The 21915-nt window shown below is 39.8% G+C and overlaps 1 protein-coding gene and 1 long non-coding RNA gene across 3 annotated transcripts; both read right to left on the minus strand.

Moving 5' to 3' along the window:
• Positions 1-536: 536 nt before the first annotated feature.
• On the minus strand, positions 537-3330 carry LOC121502150 (uncharacterized). Its single transcript, XR_011445658.1, has 3 exons — positions 3013-3330; positions 2762-2943; positions 537-2705 (listed from the first exon to the last, which is right to left on the minus strand). It is a non-coding gene; the product is annotated as an uncharacterized lncRNA (long non-coding RNA).
• A 2449-nt stretch (positions 3331-5779) lies between these two features.
• LOC108071841 (probable peptidoglycan muropeptide transporter SLC46) lies at positions 5780-13389 on the minus strand. 2 transcript variants are annotated; one of them, XM_017162753.3, is made up of 5 exons: positions 13104-13389; positions 7880-8303; positions 7414-7815; positions 6616-7356; positions 5780-6554 (listed from the first exon to the last, which is right to left on the minus strand). In XM_017162753.3, exons 2-5 carry the CDS (start codon positions 8290-8292, stop codon positions 6260-6262), a joined length of 1851 nt encoding a protein of 616 aa, XP_017018242.1. In that variant the 5' UTR covers positions 8293-8303; positions 13104-13389; the 3' UTR covers positions 5780-6259. The 2 variants fall into 2 exon arrangements, with proteins under 2 accessions (XP_017018242.1, XP_017018243.1); XM_017162754.3 differs by having other exon boundaries at positions 7880-8319.
• Positions 13390-21915: the final 8526 nt, after the last annotated feature.

Genomic DNA, 21915 nt, shown 5'->3' on the forward strand with positions numbered 1-21915 from the left:
GGCTGCCTCTCCCTCCCCCTTCCCCATTACCAAACAAAATAAAACCTTTCCACCCTCGAGTGTGGCAAATATCAAAGTCAAACAAATGTGAAGTGGCGACAAGGAAAACAAGGGACTGAGACTGAGACTGGGACTGGGACTGGGACTGGATGCGGATGTGGATGTGGAAAAGTGGGCTAGAGGCGAAGGCAGCAGCAAGTGTTTTGCACTAAAAGCGAAACTACTTAGCATTTGCCATCGGAGTTGGACTCGGAAGTTGGACTCGGGACTCCAGAGTCCGGAGTTGGCCAGGCGGAAGCGGAAACAGCAAAGAAACGGCAACCAACGCTCTCGGGGAAAGTGAAAGCCCAGACGAGGAATGAGGTCAAGAGACAAAATAGGCTTACTGACATGTGTGTCTGCCTTTTCGTTTGTGTGTGTGTGTGTATTTAGGTGGGGTGAGACCACTTACTCCCACTTCCACACCCACTCTTATACCATGGCCACCCCCTTTGGAGTAGAGGTTTACGCCGATGGTTAAAGACTTCGGCGGCGGCGTAGAGGTCAAAATGACTCGGCGGCGGCGGCGTAGTAGTCAGAAAGAATCGGCGGCGGCGGCGTACAGATTTTTTTCAAATTAAATAAAATTAGTATTATTGTATTATATCAGTTTATAACGCCTTTATTAACAATAACAATAAAATGAACATAAGTGAGTAAATTAATTGGGTAAATGAAATGAAAATAAATAAAAATTAAGTAACAAATAAAAATAAACATAAAAATAGCAGTCTTTTTCCTTGACTTGAATAAGTTTCATTCATAATTCACATAATTAATGTTCAGTTTTCAATTCAGTTCATTTTTATCTCTTCAATTTGTAAATTTAAGTTAAACTTTCTTTGCAAGTGTCGTAATTGTCATGTATAAAAATTACTTTATTTACGTTGTGAGGACTGAGCTGCGACCGTTTCTGCGTAATTGTAAGACCAGCAATAGAAAAAACTCGCTCACTTGGAGTGCTCGTTGCAGGAATACACAACACTTTTTGTGCCAGCATCGAAAGTAAGGGCATTGCAGGTGCCTTTTCCTTCCAAAATGTCAATACGTCTTGACATGAAGATAAGCTTAGGAGTAGATGGCATTCAGCTTCCAAATTGTTATCTTTGGTATTGGTCGAATGCCGTTGAGCAAGCTTTAAGATTTTGCTTGCAGAATGAGACTCTTGCTGCTGATCGCTATCTTGTTCAACATCTCCAATCAGCTCTTTAAACATTTTTAACAAAAAATCGTTTCTTTTTAAACTTTGTTTCTCGCAATACTCCAACACACAATCAAGTGAGTTGAATCGCGGATCTAATAGGGATGCGCAGACTAGTATATCCGATATCGGGAACCTTGAATCAAATCTATTTTTTATATGGCTTTTCATGAGAGTCAAAGCAAGCGGCTCATTGTTCTCAGGTTCTTCCAATATTGAGACGATTTCAGTTCTTATCACTAACGCAAGACTTATTGATGGATACAAATCTCCAGACAAAACGGTAACTGCATCTTTAAATTTTTTTAAGAAGTCGCATAATTTATATAAAAGCTGTGCTTCATTTTCTAATAATATTAAATGAGTCTTATTGCTGCTTGTGAGCAACTTATTTAATGCGGCTCTTTGGCACCCAAGACTGTCTAACATTGTTAACACGCTGTGCCACCTTGTTGGGACCGAGTTCTTAAGTGAAACATTTCTCTTGTCCACCAAACTACTTTGTAAGTCATTAGGGTTGTTAATATTCTTGTAAGTTTGCAAGGGAACATCATCTAACGGGCCAAAATCATCATCGTAGTCGACCCATTCATTATCTTCGGATGCCAGCAGTTCTTCTAAATTGTCGATATTTGACAAAACTTCCTTTTGAAGTTCGTCAGCTTGACATCTCAAAACATGTGTCTTGAATCGTAAGGCACTCACAATATTTTTGCACTTCACAATCAAATTTTTAATTTCCGGCTCTGAATTGTAACCATCAACATTTAGCAAATTATGTAGTCCATGTCCAAGGCAGAAGTGGTTTTTTATACACCCCAAATTAATAGCTTTTTTGATATTGCTGCCTTGGTCGGTTACGACATAATTAGATCCCATTTGCAAATTATACATTTGAGTAACTTCTTCCACCTCTGTTAAAATGTTACTTGCCGTGTGCGATTTTGACAAATATTTTGTTTCCAGCGTTAAATGCTTCATCTCAAAATTCGCTGACAGAAAATGGAAGGTGAACGTTATATAACTTCTTCTTCTATAGTTATCTGTCCACAAGTCGAAAGTTAAGGCAAAATGTTTTTGTCCAGATACTATCCGTGTAACTGCTCGTAAAATGCATTCATACACATCGTCTAGTGCAGTTGTTGACAGCGTTTTGTAGTGTGGAATGTCAGCATCAGTTGCCACAACTCTATATTTTTTTAAAAAGTCTTTAAGTCCACTGTGACAAATTATATGAAATGGTAGCAAATCTCTAGCCATCCACAAAGCTAGCTCTCGTCCCAGCGCCCACTTACTATCTTTTGGAGATATAATTGGCGTCGATTTTTTGAAAAAATTTGATATTGATCCACGTGTAGCCAATGAAGTACTCGGACTGTCGATATCTCGAATGTTGTGTTCATTTTTGAGGTGTCGACTTAAATTCCCTGTGGAACAGTTCGTGGAATACGACTGAATTTTAGCACTGAAACAATTTACAAAATCTTACTTGAATCTTAAAAAAAGGAACTTAATTATTACCATGAAAAGATTGTTCTTTCGTCGTCTTTTTTCTGAACATCCAAACATAATCGGCAGAACACCTTGTCCACTTCAATGCAGTTGTTCTCTAATTGCAATGCGCCGAAAAACTCCCACACTTTGCTCTTTCGATTTGAGTAATGGTTGTGTTTAATTGAGTACATACTCAATGGCTGATCCATCTATTTGTTTAGAGAATATTTAATTAATACATATGTTCCTAACACTAGTAATAGTATTTTAAAACTTACTTTGCATATTTACGCACAAAAAACACAGCTTTAGAAAGTAAACCACACCAAATAGCTGTTCTAGAGATGGGACATAGGGAGATGGGAGATGAGACAATCCTAACGATTAATCGATTATTTATATCGAGTATTTGGCCATTTGTATGATTTATTTATTTTTGTTTTTAAGTTATATTAAGAATAATATCACCGAAGGCCGCGCCGGTGCTACGCCGGTGCCGCACCAGCGGCGCGCCGCGGCGCGCCGTTTTTTTCATAATTCGGCGGCGGCGCGTCAAATAAGGCAAAAATCGGCGGCGGCGGCGGCGTGGCGCGGCGGCGTATATGTCTACTTTGGAGTACTCGCCCCTTTGCGGGAATTTAACGGTCAAATCGCTTGACTTTTGCCTGTCCAGAAAGGCATTCCATGAGGTTCTCTGACTCAGAGATTCCTTTCTCCCTAGTATTCCATTGAGGAAATGTATTTCTCATATTTAAATGGGGATTTCGGAATTAAGGGCAACCCTTAGGGGATTTTCAGACGTAAATTACTTGGGAAAAAATATTAAAGGGTATCTCCCCATTCGCTACTGGCTACAGTCCCTTGTATATATTTATTTTTTTGTAACCCTGAAAGCCTGGGACAGCTTACGCCTAATTAACTCGTTTGATGCCTTAGAAGATCCATCTGGAGATGGAGCTGGCCATGCCGGAGTTCATTCCGGTGACCACTGGGGTCTTGAGCTTGCATTTGAGCTTGATTTACCGCTGGCATTCGTTTGATTTATTCACCGAATCATGTATTAATTATGGCCAGTGCTCGGTGCCAGTTCATTTTCCCCGAAACACAGCGGATCGAAGCGGAAACAAGCTCTTGGGGACATGTTAAGTGAACAGTTTACTGTGAAATTGTCAAGAAAATGCGTGCTTAAGCCAGATTAAATGCAGCCCGCTCCAGATTTATGGCCATGTTGTGTGCCCTCTGCGAGTTCGAATTCGTTGCGCTCGGCATTGTTCACTCCAATTATTTATGGGTCAGAAATTCATCTTGGCCAGGTCTCTCGAACAACGGCCGGCAGCAACTATAACATAAATAAAGGCAATATCAAATTTCAATAAGCCAGTTTCAAATGAGAAACTCACCACGCGCTTTACGCTCAGCAACATGTTGCACGGCTGCCGGTAATGTTGCTAGCTAGGGCTCGTTCCTCGTGGCCAGCAACAAGTTGCCAGCGCAAACAGTCGTGGGGACAATAATAGCTCTTCAAAATGTGGGTAAATATTTTGTTTTTATCTGAAAATCCTTACATTTTTAGGTTATTAAAATTTTAGTGAAGAAGTCATTTTCGACCCCATAAACCATATATATTCTTGATCAGCATCAACAGCCGAGTTGATCTAGCCATGTTTGGAAGAAAAAATAATCATATACAAAATTTGTATTATTATTATTCTTGGTTAATTAACATTTGTAGTCCTATTATTTGGAGCTCCGCTGTAGGCTGTGTAGGGTTATGGCTTGATTTGAAATTGGCGATCAAAGAACGAGAAAGAGAGAGAGAGGCGGTGGGCGTGTCCCACGTGGGCGTATTTTTATGTGATTTTTTTTTTGTTTTTTTTTTTTTTGGGAAACCGCGCGCAGTCAATATCGAAAAAGTAATTAAAGGCAGCGGCGAGACATTGGCGATGCTGATGCCGCAGCCGCTGCTAAATGCTGATGCCAGTCGCAGTTAAGCGCTGCCACAGCCACGCCCCCCGCCCACTGTCTACCGTCCGCCGTCCTGTCAAGTGCAATACGTGCCACAAATGCAGTCGCCCAAATATTGCCGGACCAGCAATAAGATGGCCAAATGGCACATGGCAAATGGCAAATGAAGTGGCAACGACCTGGAATACGCTTTAAAATATACATATAAATATACATTTACGAAGAAAATAAATAATAATAATAATTAATATGTATTCTCATATTTGATCTTTCTATCTTTGATTGCTTTTTTCTTATAATTAATAAGAAATAATATTAAGAAATTTGCCTAAAAGTATGCCAGTGTAAAATGAAATAATATCTCTAAATGCATATTGATAGAACTACTTTAAATATATAACTATTATTTAACTCATTTTTCAACACTAATTTGATACATTTTATAATTTATTTATTTATTAAAATTTTTATTAATATTTTTAGACAATATTTGATAGTTCAAACCTTTGGCAGAAGCTTAACCACCATTTAAAATGTAATTCCTTGTAGATTTTCAAATAATATTTAAATTTAAAAAAAAATCCTAATCATAGAGTATAAAAATAAAGCATACAGTTAGCACTACTGGGGTGTAAGTTTCCACATCACAATTAGATCTAGGCTTTGCCTTTTTTGACCCCACGTTTCCCTGTGAAATTTCGGGTCTGACCCACACGCCAGGTCCTGGCGATGTCCCCATGCGATTCCGAACTTATCTCGCCCGTTGATACACTCGCATCCTTTGCCACCGGGGCCACCGCAAAAAGGACAACAATGTCGACAATAACGGACGACAACAAAACGCATCCGTTTTGTGCAACGCAGTCGACAATTATCAGCGACATGAGCAAACCAATTGTTCAGGCCGAGTGCCATGCCCCATGTCCGCCCGCCTATATCCTGCATCCTGTCCGGATGCCGACCCACGTGTGCGTGTGTGCAGGAAGCGAGCGATAGGCTCACTCTCCAGTCACCACTCTGCTGTTCATTTGTGTATGTAATTGTTTGCCAGCCACGCTGATTACGGTGTTCAATAGCAAGGACGATTTTACACATTTATTCAATACTTCTAAGGATTGCTTAAGGACTAGGCACAAAAAAAAACACACAAGAGAAAGGAAAGGACCAAGGGTAATTATAAAAATAACAATTCGTATTAAGATAACAAAAAAATACATGTAGGTCTTAAGGCTAAATAAAAAAAAAAGAAAAGGATAATATTTGTAATTGTACACATTGGTTAGGTGGAGGAGTCAGGGGCAGGAACGGGAGAAGCACTCGGGCTGTGACACTATCTGGGGATTAGCTCTCTCTCTTCTGGAAACCAAAAAGATAATGGAAACCATTCAATTTCAAACTATTTCAAACTCTAAATAATTTCTGCTTAATTTTGTAATTTTGTTATATTTTCCTAACAACATTAATGGAGGTCAGAGAGAGAGAGAGAGATCCTGTTCTGGCTTCGTTTATCCCGCGGATCATGTGTATGTACAAGGGGTTTAAGGGTCAGCTCCTGGCCACCTAGGCTTTGTCCTTGGCCTCCTCCTGTACATAGCCGGGATTCTCAATGCCACCTTCGGTATTGGCAACATCTACAGGCTCCAACCTAGCCGGCGGATGCGGCTCGGCGCTGGCATGCTCCAAGGACTCGTGTATCACATTGGCCACAATGCCGTTCATCTGGCCCTTGGCCTCGCTGGCCAAGGCCAAGGCTTCAATGGCATTGATGTTGCCATTGGGATCCTTGACAGAGGCCCGCTCTGCATCCGTGCGCGAGAGTTTCCCCCGCTGCCTCACCTGGAAGCGGTACATCCACCTGGCAAGAATCAAGATCAAGATAAAGAAATCCCTTCACGGAGAAGCCTCTCAACACTCACAGGAATATAATCACAGAGAACATGGTCAGGCCGCCGCCCAGCAGGAAGAAGGCACCCGGCAGAACCCGCAGCGTGGCCGCATATAGCGTCGTATACATGGGGGCAAAGACCATGGGCATGAGGGCCTCTGCCACGCCAAACAAGGAGTTCACCTTGCCCAGCTCATCCTTGGAGACCAGCTTGGTGGCTATCGAGCGCATGGCTATGAAGGCGGTGCCATTGAAGATCTCCACCAGACCGCCCAGATACATGTGCCAGGGCAGCGTGGCAAAGGCGTAGACAAAGGAGGAGAGGATCTTCGAGGTGCTGGACAGCACACCCACCAGGGCATCGTCAATGTTCAGCTTGTGCGAGAGCACGCCCACACAGAAGATGACCCCAATGAGGCCAGTGAACATGGCATAGGTGGAGAAGAAGCTGAACTCCACCTCCGACCAGTTGAAGCGGAAGCGGGTGAACAGGTACGTCACAGCCATCTCGCCGTGCAACGGGCCAATGATCACCATCACCACGATCATCAGGAGGATGACACGCTTGCGACGCTGATTCTCGCCCCGCTGGAAGGCCACACGGAATGTCTGCACCACATGCTCCTTGTCAAAGAAGTCCGCCAGCAGGCTCTTCTGTTCGGGACTCTTCTCCGGCCTGGCCACCGGCTCCTCCAAAAAGAAGAAGCCATACACAAAGGCGATCACATAGAAGGCAGCCGATATAGAGAAGACGCCATAGAAACCAATTTGCCTGCAGGGATTGATACGTTTTTATCTATACAAATAAAGTTCCTTTAAGAGGACTCACTTGAGCAGGACTCCGCTGAAGGCCATGCCAATGGGCACGCCCACCGAGAAGCACACATTGAGTATGCCAATTCTTAGGGTTCGCTCCTCCTCTGTGGTTATGTCCGCTATATAACTGAAGACGCCCATCAGCATGGTGAACCAGCCGCCGCTGAGCGAGGGAAAGATGGCCTCCGTCAGAGCGGCGGCCTCCATGGGCGCCTGCTCAAAGTACACGCAGAGCATAAGGCCAACCACGCCCAGGAACTCACCCACCACTGGGATGAGAATGCAGGGCTTCCGCCGGCGATGACGATCGCTCCAAGAGCCCCAGAACAAGATCAGCAGGCAGGGAAACAGACTCTGGATCACCGTCTTCCAGGCGGCCATCCTGGCCACCATCTGCTGTATGGTTTCCTCCTCTCTTTGGGTAAAAAATCAAATAAAGATCATCCTATGGAGGTGATTATAGTCTCTGATATCCTTACAGTGTGTAGTTGGCAGTCTGGCGGCGGGTGAGGGCATCGCACACTTCGTCTCCGTAGGCCATGTTGACGCGACAGGCCTTCTCCAGGTTGAGGTTCTGGGTGGCCAGGTTGGAGAGCACGCTGGGCATGATGTAGGCGGCCAGGATGGGCTCTACGGTGATGTTGTTGGCCACCAGGCGGATCTTCTCACGCCAGGTACGCTTAATTACGGGGCTCTCCTTCTCCTTGGCGCCAGCCTGGGCCTTGTTCTTCTCCAGATTTTGGTTCTGGACCTGGATCTGACTCTGATGCTGATTCTGATTCTGGTCCGAATTGGCGGCTAGTGGCTCTGTGGTCGCTGGGGTAGGCGGAGCATGGTTGACCGTATATTTGCCGAACTTGGCATCGCCCAGGCTGCCGTCCTTGGGTGACATCCTTCCAGGATCTGTGAGGGGAAGAAACTAAGCTCTGATCAGACATCTTTTATATATATCTTGAAATATATTAATCTATGTATATTTAAGCTATCTGTAAAACCCCAGTGAAACCTTGTGAGTTTTCTCTTTCTTCTCTTTTTAAACACAACGGTTCAAACTCTGACAGTGTTGTGTTATCGATAAGGTTATCGCTAGCGTTATCGGTTGGAAAGCTGTTGGGCGGGATTCCCCTGCCCCAGCATCCGCTTGTAGAACCCTAATGAGACGACGGAATCAGAGTTCTATATGTCATGATATACACGCTGTGTAATTAGTGGAACTCCGATCGCTTATGGCACGAGGGAGGGGGGGGGGGGCTTTGGAAATCCCAGACAACGGCAACGAAGTTTTCATTTTTCATTCGGGTTTCCACTCGATTGCGTTGTACTATGTAGCTTTTAATTGTTTTGCCAAGTGCATTTGTCGATTTGTTTCGTTGTGTTTACACAATTGTTGCCACATTTTGGCTTAAGGCATGTGCCATTCCACACCTCCATCCATCCATCCATCCAACCACTCCTCCCTCCAGCCCTCCAGCCCTCCCTCCATTCAACCATTTAAACATTTAACCATTCGCCAAGCGCATTAACCTTATCTTGGCGAATTGTCGAAGCCCCGACGCGTCTTCAAATTTACAGAACAATGACGATTGCGACTGTTGATTTTTGCCTTTACATTATATAGATATTTAAGAATATTTACTATATGTAGACACAGAACTGTACACGGTTAAATATTTGGCAGACAGATAGCTTACTTCAATGGGAAATAATTAATCTTTGGACTATTAAATACAGGGTCTTGGCCGATGTTTTGTTGTTTGTGTTGACTTTGCGATTGTCTCTCAAAATATTTACATTAATGTGTTTAGGCAAAATATTCCTAATTTTATCTGTGAACATAATAATAAGTGCCCCATTCACGCTTAAGTGATTACAAAAAACTTCAAATATCTTTTAATACATTTCTTAAAGTAATTCTTAAAGAAATAATAGTGAATATCGAAAAGAAATGTCTGATAAAATATTTTGAAAAATATATAAAGCTCGATATTATGATAGATAGATATCGATATATATCGAAAATATGGAAGAAATATTTAAAAATTTATTAAATATAAATTTCTCTCTTGCTGATTATATGTATTGATCCCATATATTAAACAGAATATTCATTTATCGCCCATCTACCGTTACCTTAACATTTTTTGATTGATCGATACCGTATCGATTAATTTGATATTTTCTGCCTTCGCTATCGCTAACTTGCCACCGAATTCAATATACCTTTGTATACCCTGCGTGTAATTCAAATTAACTAAAATTAGGCAAAGTTAATTGACCTTGACAGGTGCTCACACACTCGCACACACTCGCACACACTCGCCTAGGCGAAGCCCCAGCGACCCATAAAGTGCATCAGTGACCGTTTTAATCCCCAACTTCCGCCTGGCGATGACGCAGTCGAATCCACTGGCCAAAACTCGCATAGAAAGCTACGGACAAAGTCCACCCACTTGGCTTGGCTAGAGTGGAACCCAAAAGTAACGATTAAATTCCGCGAATAATAAAAAAAACAATACACTCTAATTACCCACACACACACCTGTCGTCGGGGTTTTTTTTTTTTTTTTTTGACAGGTTGTGCCAAATTTACTGGTTATCTCATTTTTTTGGGGATCTTCACTGTAGCTTTAGCTCTTAAATAGTTAATTATCTCAAGCAAAAGCGACAAATCTCGTCTGCTTTTGCCTAATTGCCTTTAATTGCGGCAGTTGAGCATTTAAGAATCGAGCCAGAAGAATATATATATGCCCTTATATATACTAGTACTTGTCCCACTACTTTAAGATTATTTTATTCTATAAATTCACCGCTAATATAAATCAAAAATCAATCTTTTCAACTTGCAAATTTCTACTTATTTAATTTAATTTTAATATTTTTATTCCATCATTTGCATACATTTTTTATTAACCCGAACTAAGATCCGTTTACTGTGCAAAAAATAAAGCAATTACTATTTTTGCTGAGACTGTAAATCTTAGCCCAAGAGCTCTTGACATTGAATCATGATTCTTACATTGAGAAAAACATAATGAAACCATAATTATGGGTACAGAGAAGTGCATTGTAAAGGTGTAAGAGTTGAAAAAAAATAGGTAAAATAGGTAAAATAGATGCTACTGGCCCGATTTGAGGTCATTTTGGCCGCCGATCGGTCACGTCAAGCATTGCTACTATATATACTGTATAAATATACACTATATGGCGACTATATATGAAGGGGTACTGTTATTGATGGCTCTGCGTTTGGCTGAGCGGCATATTAACTAGCCAAGAGTCGATGGCCCTGGGTATGTGCAACTCCAGGAAGTGGTTATACATATGTACATATATGCGCCGAAATGGACATATTTCATAGTCATGGCTGGTTTTTTAGGGGAAATTTTAGTCAATTAATTGATTGCATATTTCCATAAATATTATTTAGAAATCATTAATCAAGTAAATCCAGAAATTTAACAGGTATTTAAACTATTTATCATTACCTTTAAAGGTAAAGATAAAGGTCTAAGGGCTAACATTTATAAAAACAATTAGAAAACACTTGGGAAAACATATATTTTCTTTAAATTTCTCTCTGCACTTAACCGTTAGGGTCTTCCCACGATATGATTCACGGCGGATAAAGATAAAGCCTCTGATAGACGGAATTACAGCAATTATTAGCGAATATTGCTATTGGCGAGTGCCCATTATTATTATTTTTGTTACTTTTTTATTTTGTCAACGCCATTGTGCTATTATTTAATTTCCTAATCTTGCTTTTAGGGGGGACTACTGGCTTCGCTCATTTCCGGCGGCAAGTTGACAAAACTTTTCACACAAGCGTATCGAACGAACGGTTGGCGCCCCAAATTAGCCATTTACGTTATTAATTGCATGTCTACGACAGATATAGTACAATGTGGCACTACAGATACAGATACAGTTGGAGATACAGCCGCAGATACAGCTAGAGATACAGCTAGAGATACAGATACAGATACAGCTACAGATACAGCTACTCGGATGCGGATACAAAGACACGGCGGCGGAGTCTGCCGGTGACATAAAGTTCGGCCTTAGTCCCTGACTAAATTGGGAATAATTAAATACAATTAGCTGGCAAAATCACAGAATCAAAAAAAAGAAAAAAAAATAATAATAGTAACAGAAGAAAGAAAAACTTTTCTTGTTGGTTTTATTTATGCACAATTCAATGTTAAAATTAACCGCTAAAAATAGTTTACTAATCAGAGACACACACACAACCTCGTTTTTGAACACTTGAAAAAAAATGCAGTATTGTTACTCAATAGACATTATATCTATGAATGATAATTTCTCTCAGTGTAGCTGCGGAAGTTCCGGCAAAGCAGAAGCTGCCATAGAAATATAGAGAAAACAGAGAGAGGAAAACAGACGCAGAAGCAGAGCAGCAAAATAAAACTTGATGAAAAAAATAAACACACGCACACTTAAAAAAAAACTGATCAAAAATGTATATAAAAACCCCGAGAAGTTGGCGATCAAAATAATGATAAACGAGCCAACAATTTGGACAATCAAAACAACAGCGAAAAAAAGACTCATCTCATTTGGCAAAAAACAAAACAAACAAAAAATTCAAAAACAAGCGAATTTAGAATAAATTAAATGCGATTTGTGTAAATTGATTCAGGCCATAATTATAATTAATTCGGCTTGACAAATGGTTTGGGAAATGGTTCGCCAAATGTCCACTGAAAGCAGGATTGTCAAGGCATCCAAAAAACGCAGCTGAGCCTGCTTTGGGTTAGTAAACTGACCTGACTTGATTGGTAAAAATGCTAATTAAAGTTGGAAAATAAACACAGATAGGGCTAGAAAACCCCCTTTTAATGTAATATATATTTACCAGTTTTTAAGTAGAAAACATCTTGTTTTGCTATGGGTTTATATGGGAATTCTACTTGCCAGTAATTTTGGAATCATTCTTGGAAACAATTTAAGCTTTCCTTGAGCTTATGTCTTTTTTATGGTAATTTTAATTATGTAATTTGACTTCTAAATTATTTTTAATACAATTTTAAATAGTTAGCATTTTTATTTTTAAGAAAAACAAAAAATATGCCAAATAAGATGATGTTTTGGTAAGTCTGCCATAATTATTTAGATTTAAGTACGTATTTTTGGCCAGATTTCTCATTTTAAATAGTGTATAGTCTCTTTTCGATTAATTTTTATATATTTTTACATTTCTAGAAATATTATTTACAAGATCAATTAAAAAAATATCCCATTTTAAATGGCTTTTTTGTAAGAAGACCATTAAGATGGGATCTAAAAAGACACCAAATTTCATGTAGTTCCCGATTTATTTTCTATATATTTTTACTAGATTATATAGATGATATATATTATATTTAACTTAAATTTTTTAATGATAATTTTACATATATACCCCCTTTTTTAACATTTATTCCCTAAACTTTTTGTAAACATTTTCGACAACCCTAAGCGAAAGGCAAAGAGCCGTCGGATGGCGCAGATTTGATTTAATTTACATGTCGTTAATAAAATTAGGAAAAAAAAATAAAAAACAAACACAAAAAAGAAGACTGAACACACACACACTCATACACACACTGGCACACGCACATTGCTGGACTAGGCACATAGTCAAATTTTCTGTGGGAATCCCCCGCCCGCTTTTCCCCATTTCGGACTTTCCAACGCTTTTACCTGAGACTCGCTAGGCTGGATGGGCAGGTGTGTTATGTTGACTCCTTTCGTTGTTGGCTTGGCACCTGGCTAGCACTTGGAAGCTGTTCCTCGAATAGCTTTAAAAAAAAATCCACCTAAGTCGACATGGCGGCTGCAGCTGCAGGCGGGTGTGGGCTTTTCGGGGGAATTGAATTAAAGGCACTTGTACGGCGGCATCGGCGGCTTAACGAGCCGTGTGTGTGTGTGTGTGTGTGTGTGCTTGGCGGTGTCCAAAACCCAAAACCCAAAGCCAAACCAGCGGCGTTGAGCTAAACTCGGATACTAAAACGTTCGCTGGGCAGTAACCACCGGCGTCGCCCGGCGGCACCATCGCTGCCTCGGTCGGCAGAGCGCAGCACACCGTACACCGTACACCGTACACCGAGTGTGTGTGCGGGTGTGCGAATATAAGGTGTATACTCACGATCGGTGGATCGGTAGATATATTGTAGAGAGCAGCGCTGCCGGCGACCAAGCCAGCGCTGCTGCAGCGCTCGATAAGCGCGAAAAACAGACGCTCACAAAGGCCTGATGGCATTTCCCAAAAAGCCATGACAAAATATATATCAATTACAATCGGAAGCATCATCCCCTGTTATTCCAATCATAAAGGTTTCCAAATGCCAAGGACAAAGGCTAAGAACAATGGTGGCAAGACTTGACCATAAAAAGATAAGCCCGATAAAAAAGAGTTTTGTAACAATTTACAAAATGATTAATTTATGGATTTTTTAAATATATATAAATATATATATATTTTTTTTTTAAATTGTCAATAAACTTATTTTAAAAATGGAAATTATAAAAATGAATTGCAATAACTTTTTAACTGAACTTTTTAAGTGATGCTAATTTTCAATACCTTTCGTTTGATTTATATATTAGTTTATGGCTTTGACTTAAATTGCCAAAGAGGGAATGTTTAACAGTTTTAAAACCTAAAAGAAAACCCAAAAAAAATGATGGGAAAATCATACGATGCCAGGGAAATCCAAAAACCCAAAAACTTAAGAAAACTAAAGCTTCAAAAAGGCCTTTTAGGCTCTGTAACACCATACCACAGTGATATGTTCAAATTCCAAGCTCTATGTTTTCCTCAAAATACAATTACAATTGTTTCTGTACACCTCCGCTCATTGGCAATTAGCTGATGTGTACGTGGCCCTAATAATAATCGATTAAAATTGTAAAACCATACTTTCCCTGTCAATAGTATCTACGATTCCACACGGCGGAGCACAATGTCTGTGCAAAAGTGGCAATTAGTAGTTCAAATTTGGTGTTTAAAAGTTAATTAGTTAAAAATTAAGACATGATTACGTACAGAAAATACAATGACAATGGGACAACTTTGTAATAGATAGTATTTCTGAAGTAGAAAATATTTTTTAAGGCTTTTTTAAGTCGTATTTAGCATTGGTTGCCAATATTTCAAATTATAAAATATATTACTATGAATATTGATATTTTATATAAAAGTATACTTAATTTAATAAATTTATTTATCAAGGTAAATAATATAAATGTGTATTTTTTTTAAATATTTATGAATTTATTAGGGTAAATACAACATAGAACTCTTTAATAGCAGCTCTCACTCTTTTTTTTTTTTGACAGACAATTAACCTTGAACTAAATTTTATAAATATATATTATTTTTCTATATATATAATATATATTATTTTTTATGACATATTTAATATCCTTTATACATTTTGTTATAAATTATTAAAAACTACAACGGTTCTCTTGAGGGGAAAGCTTTGTCTTGAACGTCCAACTTTCTATTCTCTTATTTTTATTCAATGGACAAGTAACCCTTAACTGTGTTAAAGCCTATATTAGCAACTTATTATACCCTTATATTTGTATTTATCTTTAGTATATTATTTATATTTATGCCTTATAATTAGCACTTTAAGTAGACATCTCTCTCACACTTAAATAAAACATTTGCTTTGGAAACATTAAAGTGAAATGACAGTTGCTTTTCTATCAGTAATCGATATAACTTATACATACAGTAAATTATCTGGAGATTATAGACACAGTTGGTCAAGTAATGTGATATTGACGACAATGCAACAAACAATGCCTTAACACGACACAAGCTTATTATATTATTTCATTTCGTTCCAATCATATAAGCACAGAAAATTTCTTCACAGAGCTGTTTCTTAGAAATATAATAAATAAATTAGTTAATAAAAAGATAAATAAATATATAAATAAACAAATAGTTGAATAATTAAATCCAAATAAAGCCTAGAACAGGACTAAAGAATTAAAATGGGAAAAACTAGAAAAAACAAAACATTGAACGTGACCCCCCTTGGCCTCTAGAATTTCACTTTCTGTTGGCTGCATCTAGTATCAAGTACTTGGAAGCTACTAACTAGTACTTAGTTAGTGGTTAGTACCAGCTCGTGGCTCGCGGCAATCAGCGACTCTCGACTCTCGAGCGGTGGCCACTGGCCGTAATTATCGCCCTGGCTGCCACTTCTAATAACGCGCTGATGATGGGGGGCCCATCATCGGGAGGAGGGGGTTCATCGGACGGTCGACCTTGACTCACAAAGCCACAATGGCGCGGAGACCGCAAAAAGCGGAGATGCTTGGAGGGAGACACAGACTGCAATAATATTTAGTTAAGTATTTGGTAATTCAATGCAAATGCAAGTGGCTCGGAACGCTGATTAATTTCTAATTGCGATTATGCAGGGGGGACGCAGCATAATTACTGGATTCCCCCCCGATCCTATCGGACAATGCAACCCAAGTGGCAACCATAAATCAGTCATCGGCCCTTTCGCCCCCGACCGACTTATCAAATTACCTGAAACTCCATCTCAATCTATGCAAAACTAACTAACTAGTTAGTAACTGCAAAACCCGTTTTGTGTATATTGGCGGAAGAATCGCCTGCCTGTGACATCATCTCTGGCTGTTGGTTATATAAATTAGGATCGATACATACATACATAATTTTCACCCACTTTCACCCGATCAACCGATGATCGGTTGCCCAATTGATTAATTGTGTTGTCGCTAATTGACCGAAACCATTGACGTTTTGCACATAATTTTGATAAATAATTATTGAGGGAGCCGATCGTTAGACCAGAACAAACAGCAAAGCGAAAGATAAACATGTTTGGTCAGTGCAGACTATGAAATTCACATGATTAGACATTTGAATATCCTAACTAAAAATTTTAAAATTCTATTTAAAAATGATTATTAATTCAATCTTATTAGCAACCATTTTTATATTAAAAGTAATTATTAAAAGGCAACTTCCTGGGGATTTTCCACTTAGCCAGCCTGTCATATATACCCCATTTATGTAGGGCAACCAGCATCACGTGCCATCTAATGGACTCTGACACTCATCTCGGACAGCTCCATTCGCAACACAGAAAAGCTCTATTGAAGTGGATGTGCACAATCAGTACAGAGCCGTAAATATATTTATTTTTGGGGTTAGTTAAGGCCGGGTCTAGACTGGTGTCAAAAGTTGGTCCAGCGCAACAAGAGTTGGTCGAAAGTGAGATGCCTCAATGACAATGGCCAACACACCGAAATTTTTATTTTTCATAAATGTATAAATATCTTTCGATTTCATTTTCCATAGAAATAAAATACCTAAAAGCCGTTACACACCCTTGACCTCTACAGTACACCCCTCAGTAGTTGGTATAATTATATAGCAACAATAAAGAACGAGAAATAATAATAGAAAAAAAAAGGAAAATAACACGAGACACGAAATGCCAAACAATCGACGGTCGAAGCTGCTGTTGCTGTCAATCGTGGCGGTGTCATTTGTTGGATAAACAAATTATAAGCTCTGTGTTTGCAATTTAGTAGCATCGCTTTATACCTACAACTAGCATATATAAATATATTTCTATATATGTATACTGGAGTCCGGAGTGGGGCAACTCAAGCGGCACTTGGCCATTGTCTCCAGAGCCATGGCAGCAGGTTGAACCGTGGCTGGAAATGGAATTTGCTATGGAAACGGTTAGAAAATGGTTGTAAAAAAAATGTTCTAACCGAAAATTTACTATATATATAAGAAGAATGTATATATGTGAACTTCAGAGCTATAAATTATCTGTTGATAAAGTCCTTATGTCCCAGGCTTCCTTTTCGAATGCAGTCGATGGCAATCGAACAATTCTTGCCGCCCGCTGTGCTGTTCATTAATCCACCGGCAAAACCGCATCATTTCCAGCAGCAACAAGTTCCCTCATCCCCCACCTAGATGTCCTTGCCAGGACACACAGGCTCCTGGGGGGGGGGGGAGGTGGTTGAGCTGGCCTGCAATCGTAATCAACCATTAAATGCCCATCACGCAGCAGTCTGATAAATTATAATGAAGTAACTGCTAGAGCAATGCAAATCACTGCAGGCTACACAGAGAAAAAATATATCTAGAGTAAATAGAAACTAGAAATTAGTAATCTGAATAAATGCGATAATTTTTTCGTCAGTGGAAAACGATTGATTGATTGCTGCAGCCTCTCAGGAAATGGGAGATGCCGATGGGCTGTCTGGAATGCCTCTGTGAAATGGCAATGGGTTGGAGTAACCAGCAGGGGGTGCCAGGACATCAGGACAACAGGATACTCGAAATCCATACAGGAGCTGACCATATGCATTCATAGGCTTTTGTGACAATGGAATATTTGAAGGGGAAATACCAAAAGTACAGATCAAACTGATCTGAGAGAGTAATTTCGAAGAAAGTCAATGAAATATAGAAAGCATCTCAAAGATACTTGGAAGTAAACTAAAGGAAATTGTAGATTAACTGGAATAAAATTATGTATATATGCATAAACAAATATCCCAAGTTAATTTGTTAAATTAAAAACCAAAGAATTGTCTTGGTCAAAGCAAAACGATGAAGCTATCCATCCACAGTTACTTTCTCCGTGTTAATGTTAACAATTGTTAGGCTTTATGGCCAGCTTTAGGATGCCCTAAGCCCAGTGTGAACTGTACCCCTGGGTACATAACATACGTTGGACAATATGGCTCTGGCATTTACATATAAATATTTATTGCCTTCCTTGGACCTTGGACGGACCCACAAAACGTTGCATGTGAGCGGTCAATTGAACATAACGAAAATGCCTGGACAGGCTCTGAGGCTTCCCCCAAGGGGTTATATCTCTGTTTTCGGCGGTGATAAGGAGCTGCTGTTAAGGGAAGTCCGCATCCCCGCTTTGTTTGCTCTGGGATGCCTTGGATGCTGTCAAGATGCTGGGCTGGGGCGTTCCTTTTTGGCATTTTTTATTATGACTATCAGCGTTTATTGCGGCCAGGATGCGAGGGGTGAGGACTGAGGAGCTCCCCGAGGATTTGTTTTGGTTGTTTTGGGGATGGAACTGGGGAGGCTGCGGCTTTATTATTTCATCATTATAACATTTCTTTTGTGCGTATAAAAACAGTTGTGTGGGGAAAATTAAAGCTTTGGCCTGTAGAGATGATGATGTCAATATTATATTAAATTATATTTCATAAAAAAGCGAGTTTCTTTGATTATATTCTTTATGAAAAGATATAGTTCTGGTAGCAAAGTAATGCTAATATTTTGCCCCTGGCTGTGCCTTAGCTACAGCTTCTTCTCGCAGAGTCGAGGCTGGGCAACCACTTTAAAGTGCCCTGAACTTGATTAATGAATGGCAGCGCTCCAAAGTATGCTACGGCATGCAGCCAACACAAACACACACTGGCTCACACACACACACCCTCGAAGTGTCAACGACACGGCGCTGCAGAAGAAGGAAGAAAGCCACGCGTCCTGACATGGCTTAAAAATTGTTTGCCACGCGAAGCACAAATTGAAATTGGCTCACAAGTTGGCAGCTAATTTAATATTTTCAGTGAAGAGTCCTGGCTGGGTGGGGGAGCTCCCGGAGCTCTGCTCCTCTTATAATTGTCACAGACACGAGTTGTAAGCATTCAAATAATTTCCTCGGCTGGAAGGGAAAACCTTTTCCTGACAGTTGCCAAAATTACATATAAACCAAAATGAAGGGTAAATTCTACTTTGTATCTTGTATCTTACAGTAAGTATCTTTTATTATAAATTATTTCCTTCTCAGCCTAAAAGTATGTAAGATATCTTGGCTTACAACTATCATAATAATATCCGTGGCATTTCTTAAGCTTAGCATTTCCACGATTTATTTTCCCCAAATTCTTGGTCCTGACCTCCGCCTCACCTTTGCCTTCTTTAAGTCCTTCCGCCTCACCTTTCCGGGGGGATAAAACTTTGGCCACAAACTTTCAGCCATGTCCGATTTATTAAATTGGTTTATGATTGGCTTTTCGATGAACTTTGCTCAAGTGAAATGCTAATACGGGCACATCGCTAACTTTAAACGGTTTTCCCCCGCATCTTCCTTGCCATTTCTATATCTGACGCCGCCCTTTTGGCTTCCTGGCAGCCAACATTTTTATGGCTTCCTGTACACCGTGCAAAATAGATACGACAAGATACATATCGTACACACACACACACACATACCTGGCTGGTAATTTAAATTGCACCTGGCTGGCATCCCGATTCATCCCGATGCTGCTGCTGCTGCTGCGGTGATCCATAATTTGCTGTAATTGAATTTAAATGATTTTGCAGCCGAGCATTGGCCTGGAAATGCATGGCATTTCCAATATTGAAAGTCGACGAGGGTCAAACGAGAAGTTATGCCTAACAATAATCATTTATAAATATTTTTTATTATTTCAATTTTCTATATTTTCTTATAATTTCCTTCTGGTTTTTTATATTTTTCTAAGTTTTCTTTTATTTTCTTTTATTTTCCTATATTTTCTTAAATTTCTTTATATTTTCCTATATTTTCCTTTATATTTTAAAATTTTTTAAATTTTTGAATCTATTTTTATATTTTATATTAGGATTTAAATGAATAATTAAAGTTTAACAAAAGGGAAATCATTGAAATTTATTTCGTTTAAATGAAAATTCGTTTCCCTAATATTTAATTATGTTTTCCTTCTAAATGTATATTTTTTTTAATCAACTTGAATCGTTTCAGAATGATTCAATTACAAAATAATAAAAATAAAATAAAAATCAATCCAATAACTTAAGGAATTCCAACCAACTTATTGAATAATTCATCACATAATACCTATATAGTAACTATATATTTATTTACGCCTAAGACCACGTCTCAATCCTTAGCACATTCATGAACAAACCAGCTTAGTCATTCACTCAAACGTCCCCATATTCATTAGCTGATTTGTACAGTGGCTTATGCGGCATTTTATGAGAAGGAAAAGGAGAGAAGGAGGAGGAGGAGGGTTTAACCACGCCCCTGTATTGGGGCTGTATTTACGTGGCTCGCCAGAAATCACTCATACGCCACATGGCCACATTGAAATTCCAACCATAAACCGAAGAAAACTTCTTCCTGCTGCTGTGCTCCTTGGCTTATTTTCGATTTGTGCAACAAATGAAGTGAGAAATTATTTTTATTATTATTTATATATATTTTTACTACCGCTGGCAGGGGCAGCATCTCCATCTTCAGCTTCGAATCACGTATTCACAAAGGCAAACAAACGCATAAATAAACGGGGAAGGGAGTCACGGGGTGGGTAGTTATGAAAAGTAAGCACAAGCCAGGGAAAGCTGGGAAAACACAGCAAGGCTTTGAGCCAAAGAAAGCACATTTTTCGGTGGGCGTCCATCAGTCACATCATTAAAATCGAGCGAGCGGAGCTTCCAGCTCGAGCCGCCTAATTCGAATCCTTGCCGCAAGATGTGCAGAAATTTGACGTGAGGTGGAGGATGAGGAAAATGAGGAGGAGGAGGAACAGCAGGAGGAAGCAACTCCTGGCCAGGAGCAAGAACCCGGCGAGAGTAAAATAGACAGGGACAACAATTCTCTGGAGACATTCATCAATATGCCAAACATGTTTTGTTATCATCAAATGGAAAATGCTTCATTTTCACGTACGCCAAGAGCAAAGCGGAAAATGCACTGCAAGAAAAATCGAACAATTTCAGTTTAAGCCGAATTTTAAATGTGTGAAAGAGTCATTTTGAATCACTTAACCATTTATTATATTTATTTATTTTACTTTTATTTATTCACTGTATTTTGTTTTCAGTGTAAGCAACAGCAACAGGACCAACGGCATCCTGACAGATCGAATGGAAGGGCAGACCGACAGACAGACAGACCGTCAAAGTTGATGGCCGCAAGGCGGAGATGAGTGGAAAGACAGGGCGCGTTATCGTTGAGAATTTCGCAGGTGAATTTCCGGCAACCCACCCACCCACATCCTCTCCCTGTTGCTCCCCCACCGAAATACTTTGCGGCTTGCGGCTACAACACGTTTGGAGCATCTGCCGCCGCGACTCGGCTTAAAGCACCCAAAACTAGCGACGACGGAACACATAAATTGATTACCAGGAACATTTCACGACAAATTCGGCATGTAACAACAATGACAGCGCGCCAAGCACTCCAGCTCGTGGCTCCAGGATGAGTTGGATGGATGAGGTGTAGCATGGGGATCAGGGTTTATCGAAGCAATAGACAACAGTTGCCGGAAGCAATATTCCTTGTGCCGAAATGCAACAGTAGGGAGGAGGGAAGAACCAAATCAAACGCGACAACTGTACGCCAGGAGATTACACAGCCGATGGGGGGATTCCCAAAAGCACAAGTAGAATCATCAGAAGCAAAAGAAGCAACAGAAGCAACTGAAGCAACAGAAGCATCAGGAGCAACAGAAC

Source organism: Drosophila kikkawai, chromosome X (assembly GCF_030179895.1).
Source record: "Drosophila kikkawai strain 14028-0561.14 chromosome X, DkikHiC1v2, whole genome shotgun sequence".
Lineage (NCBI taxonomy): Eukaryota > Metazoa > Arthropoda > Insecta > Diptera > Drosophilidae > Drosophila > Drosophila kikkawai.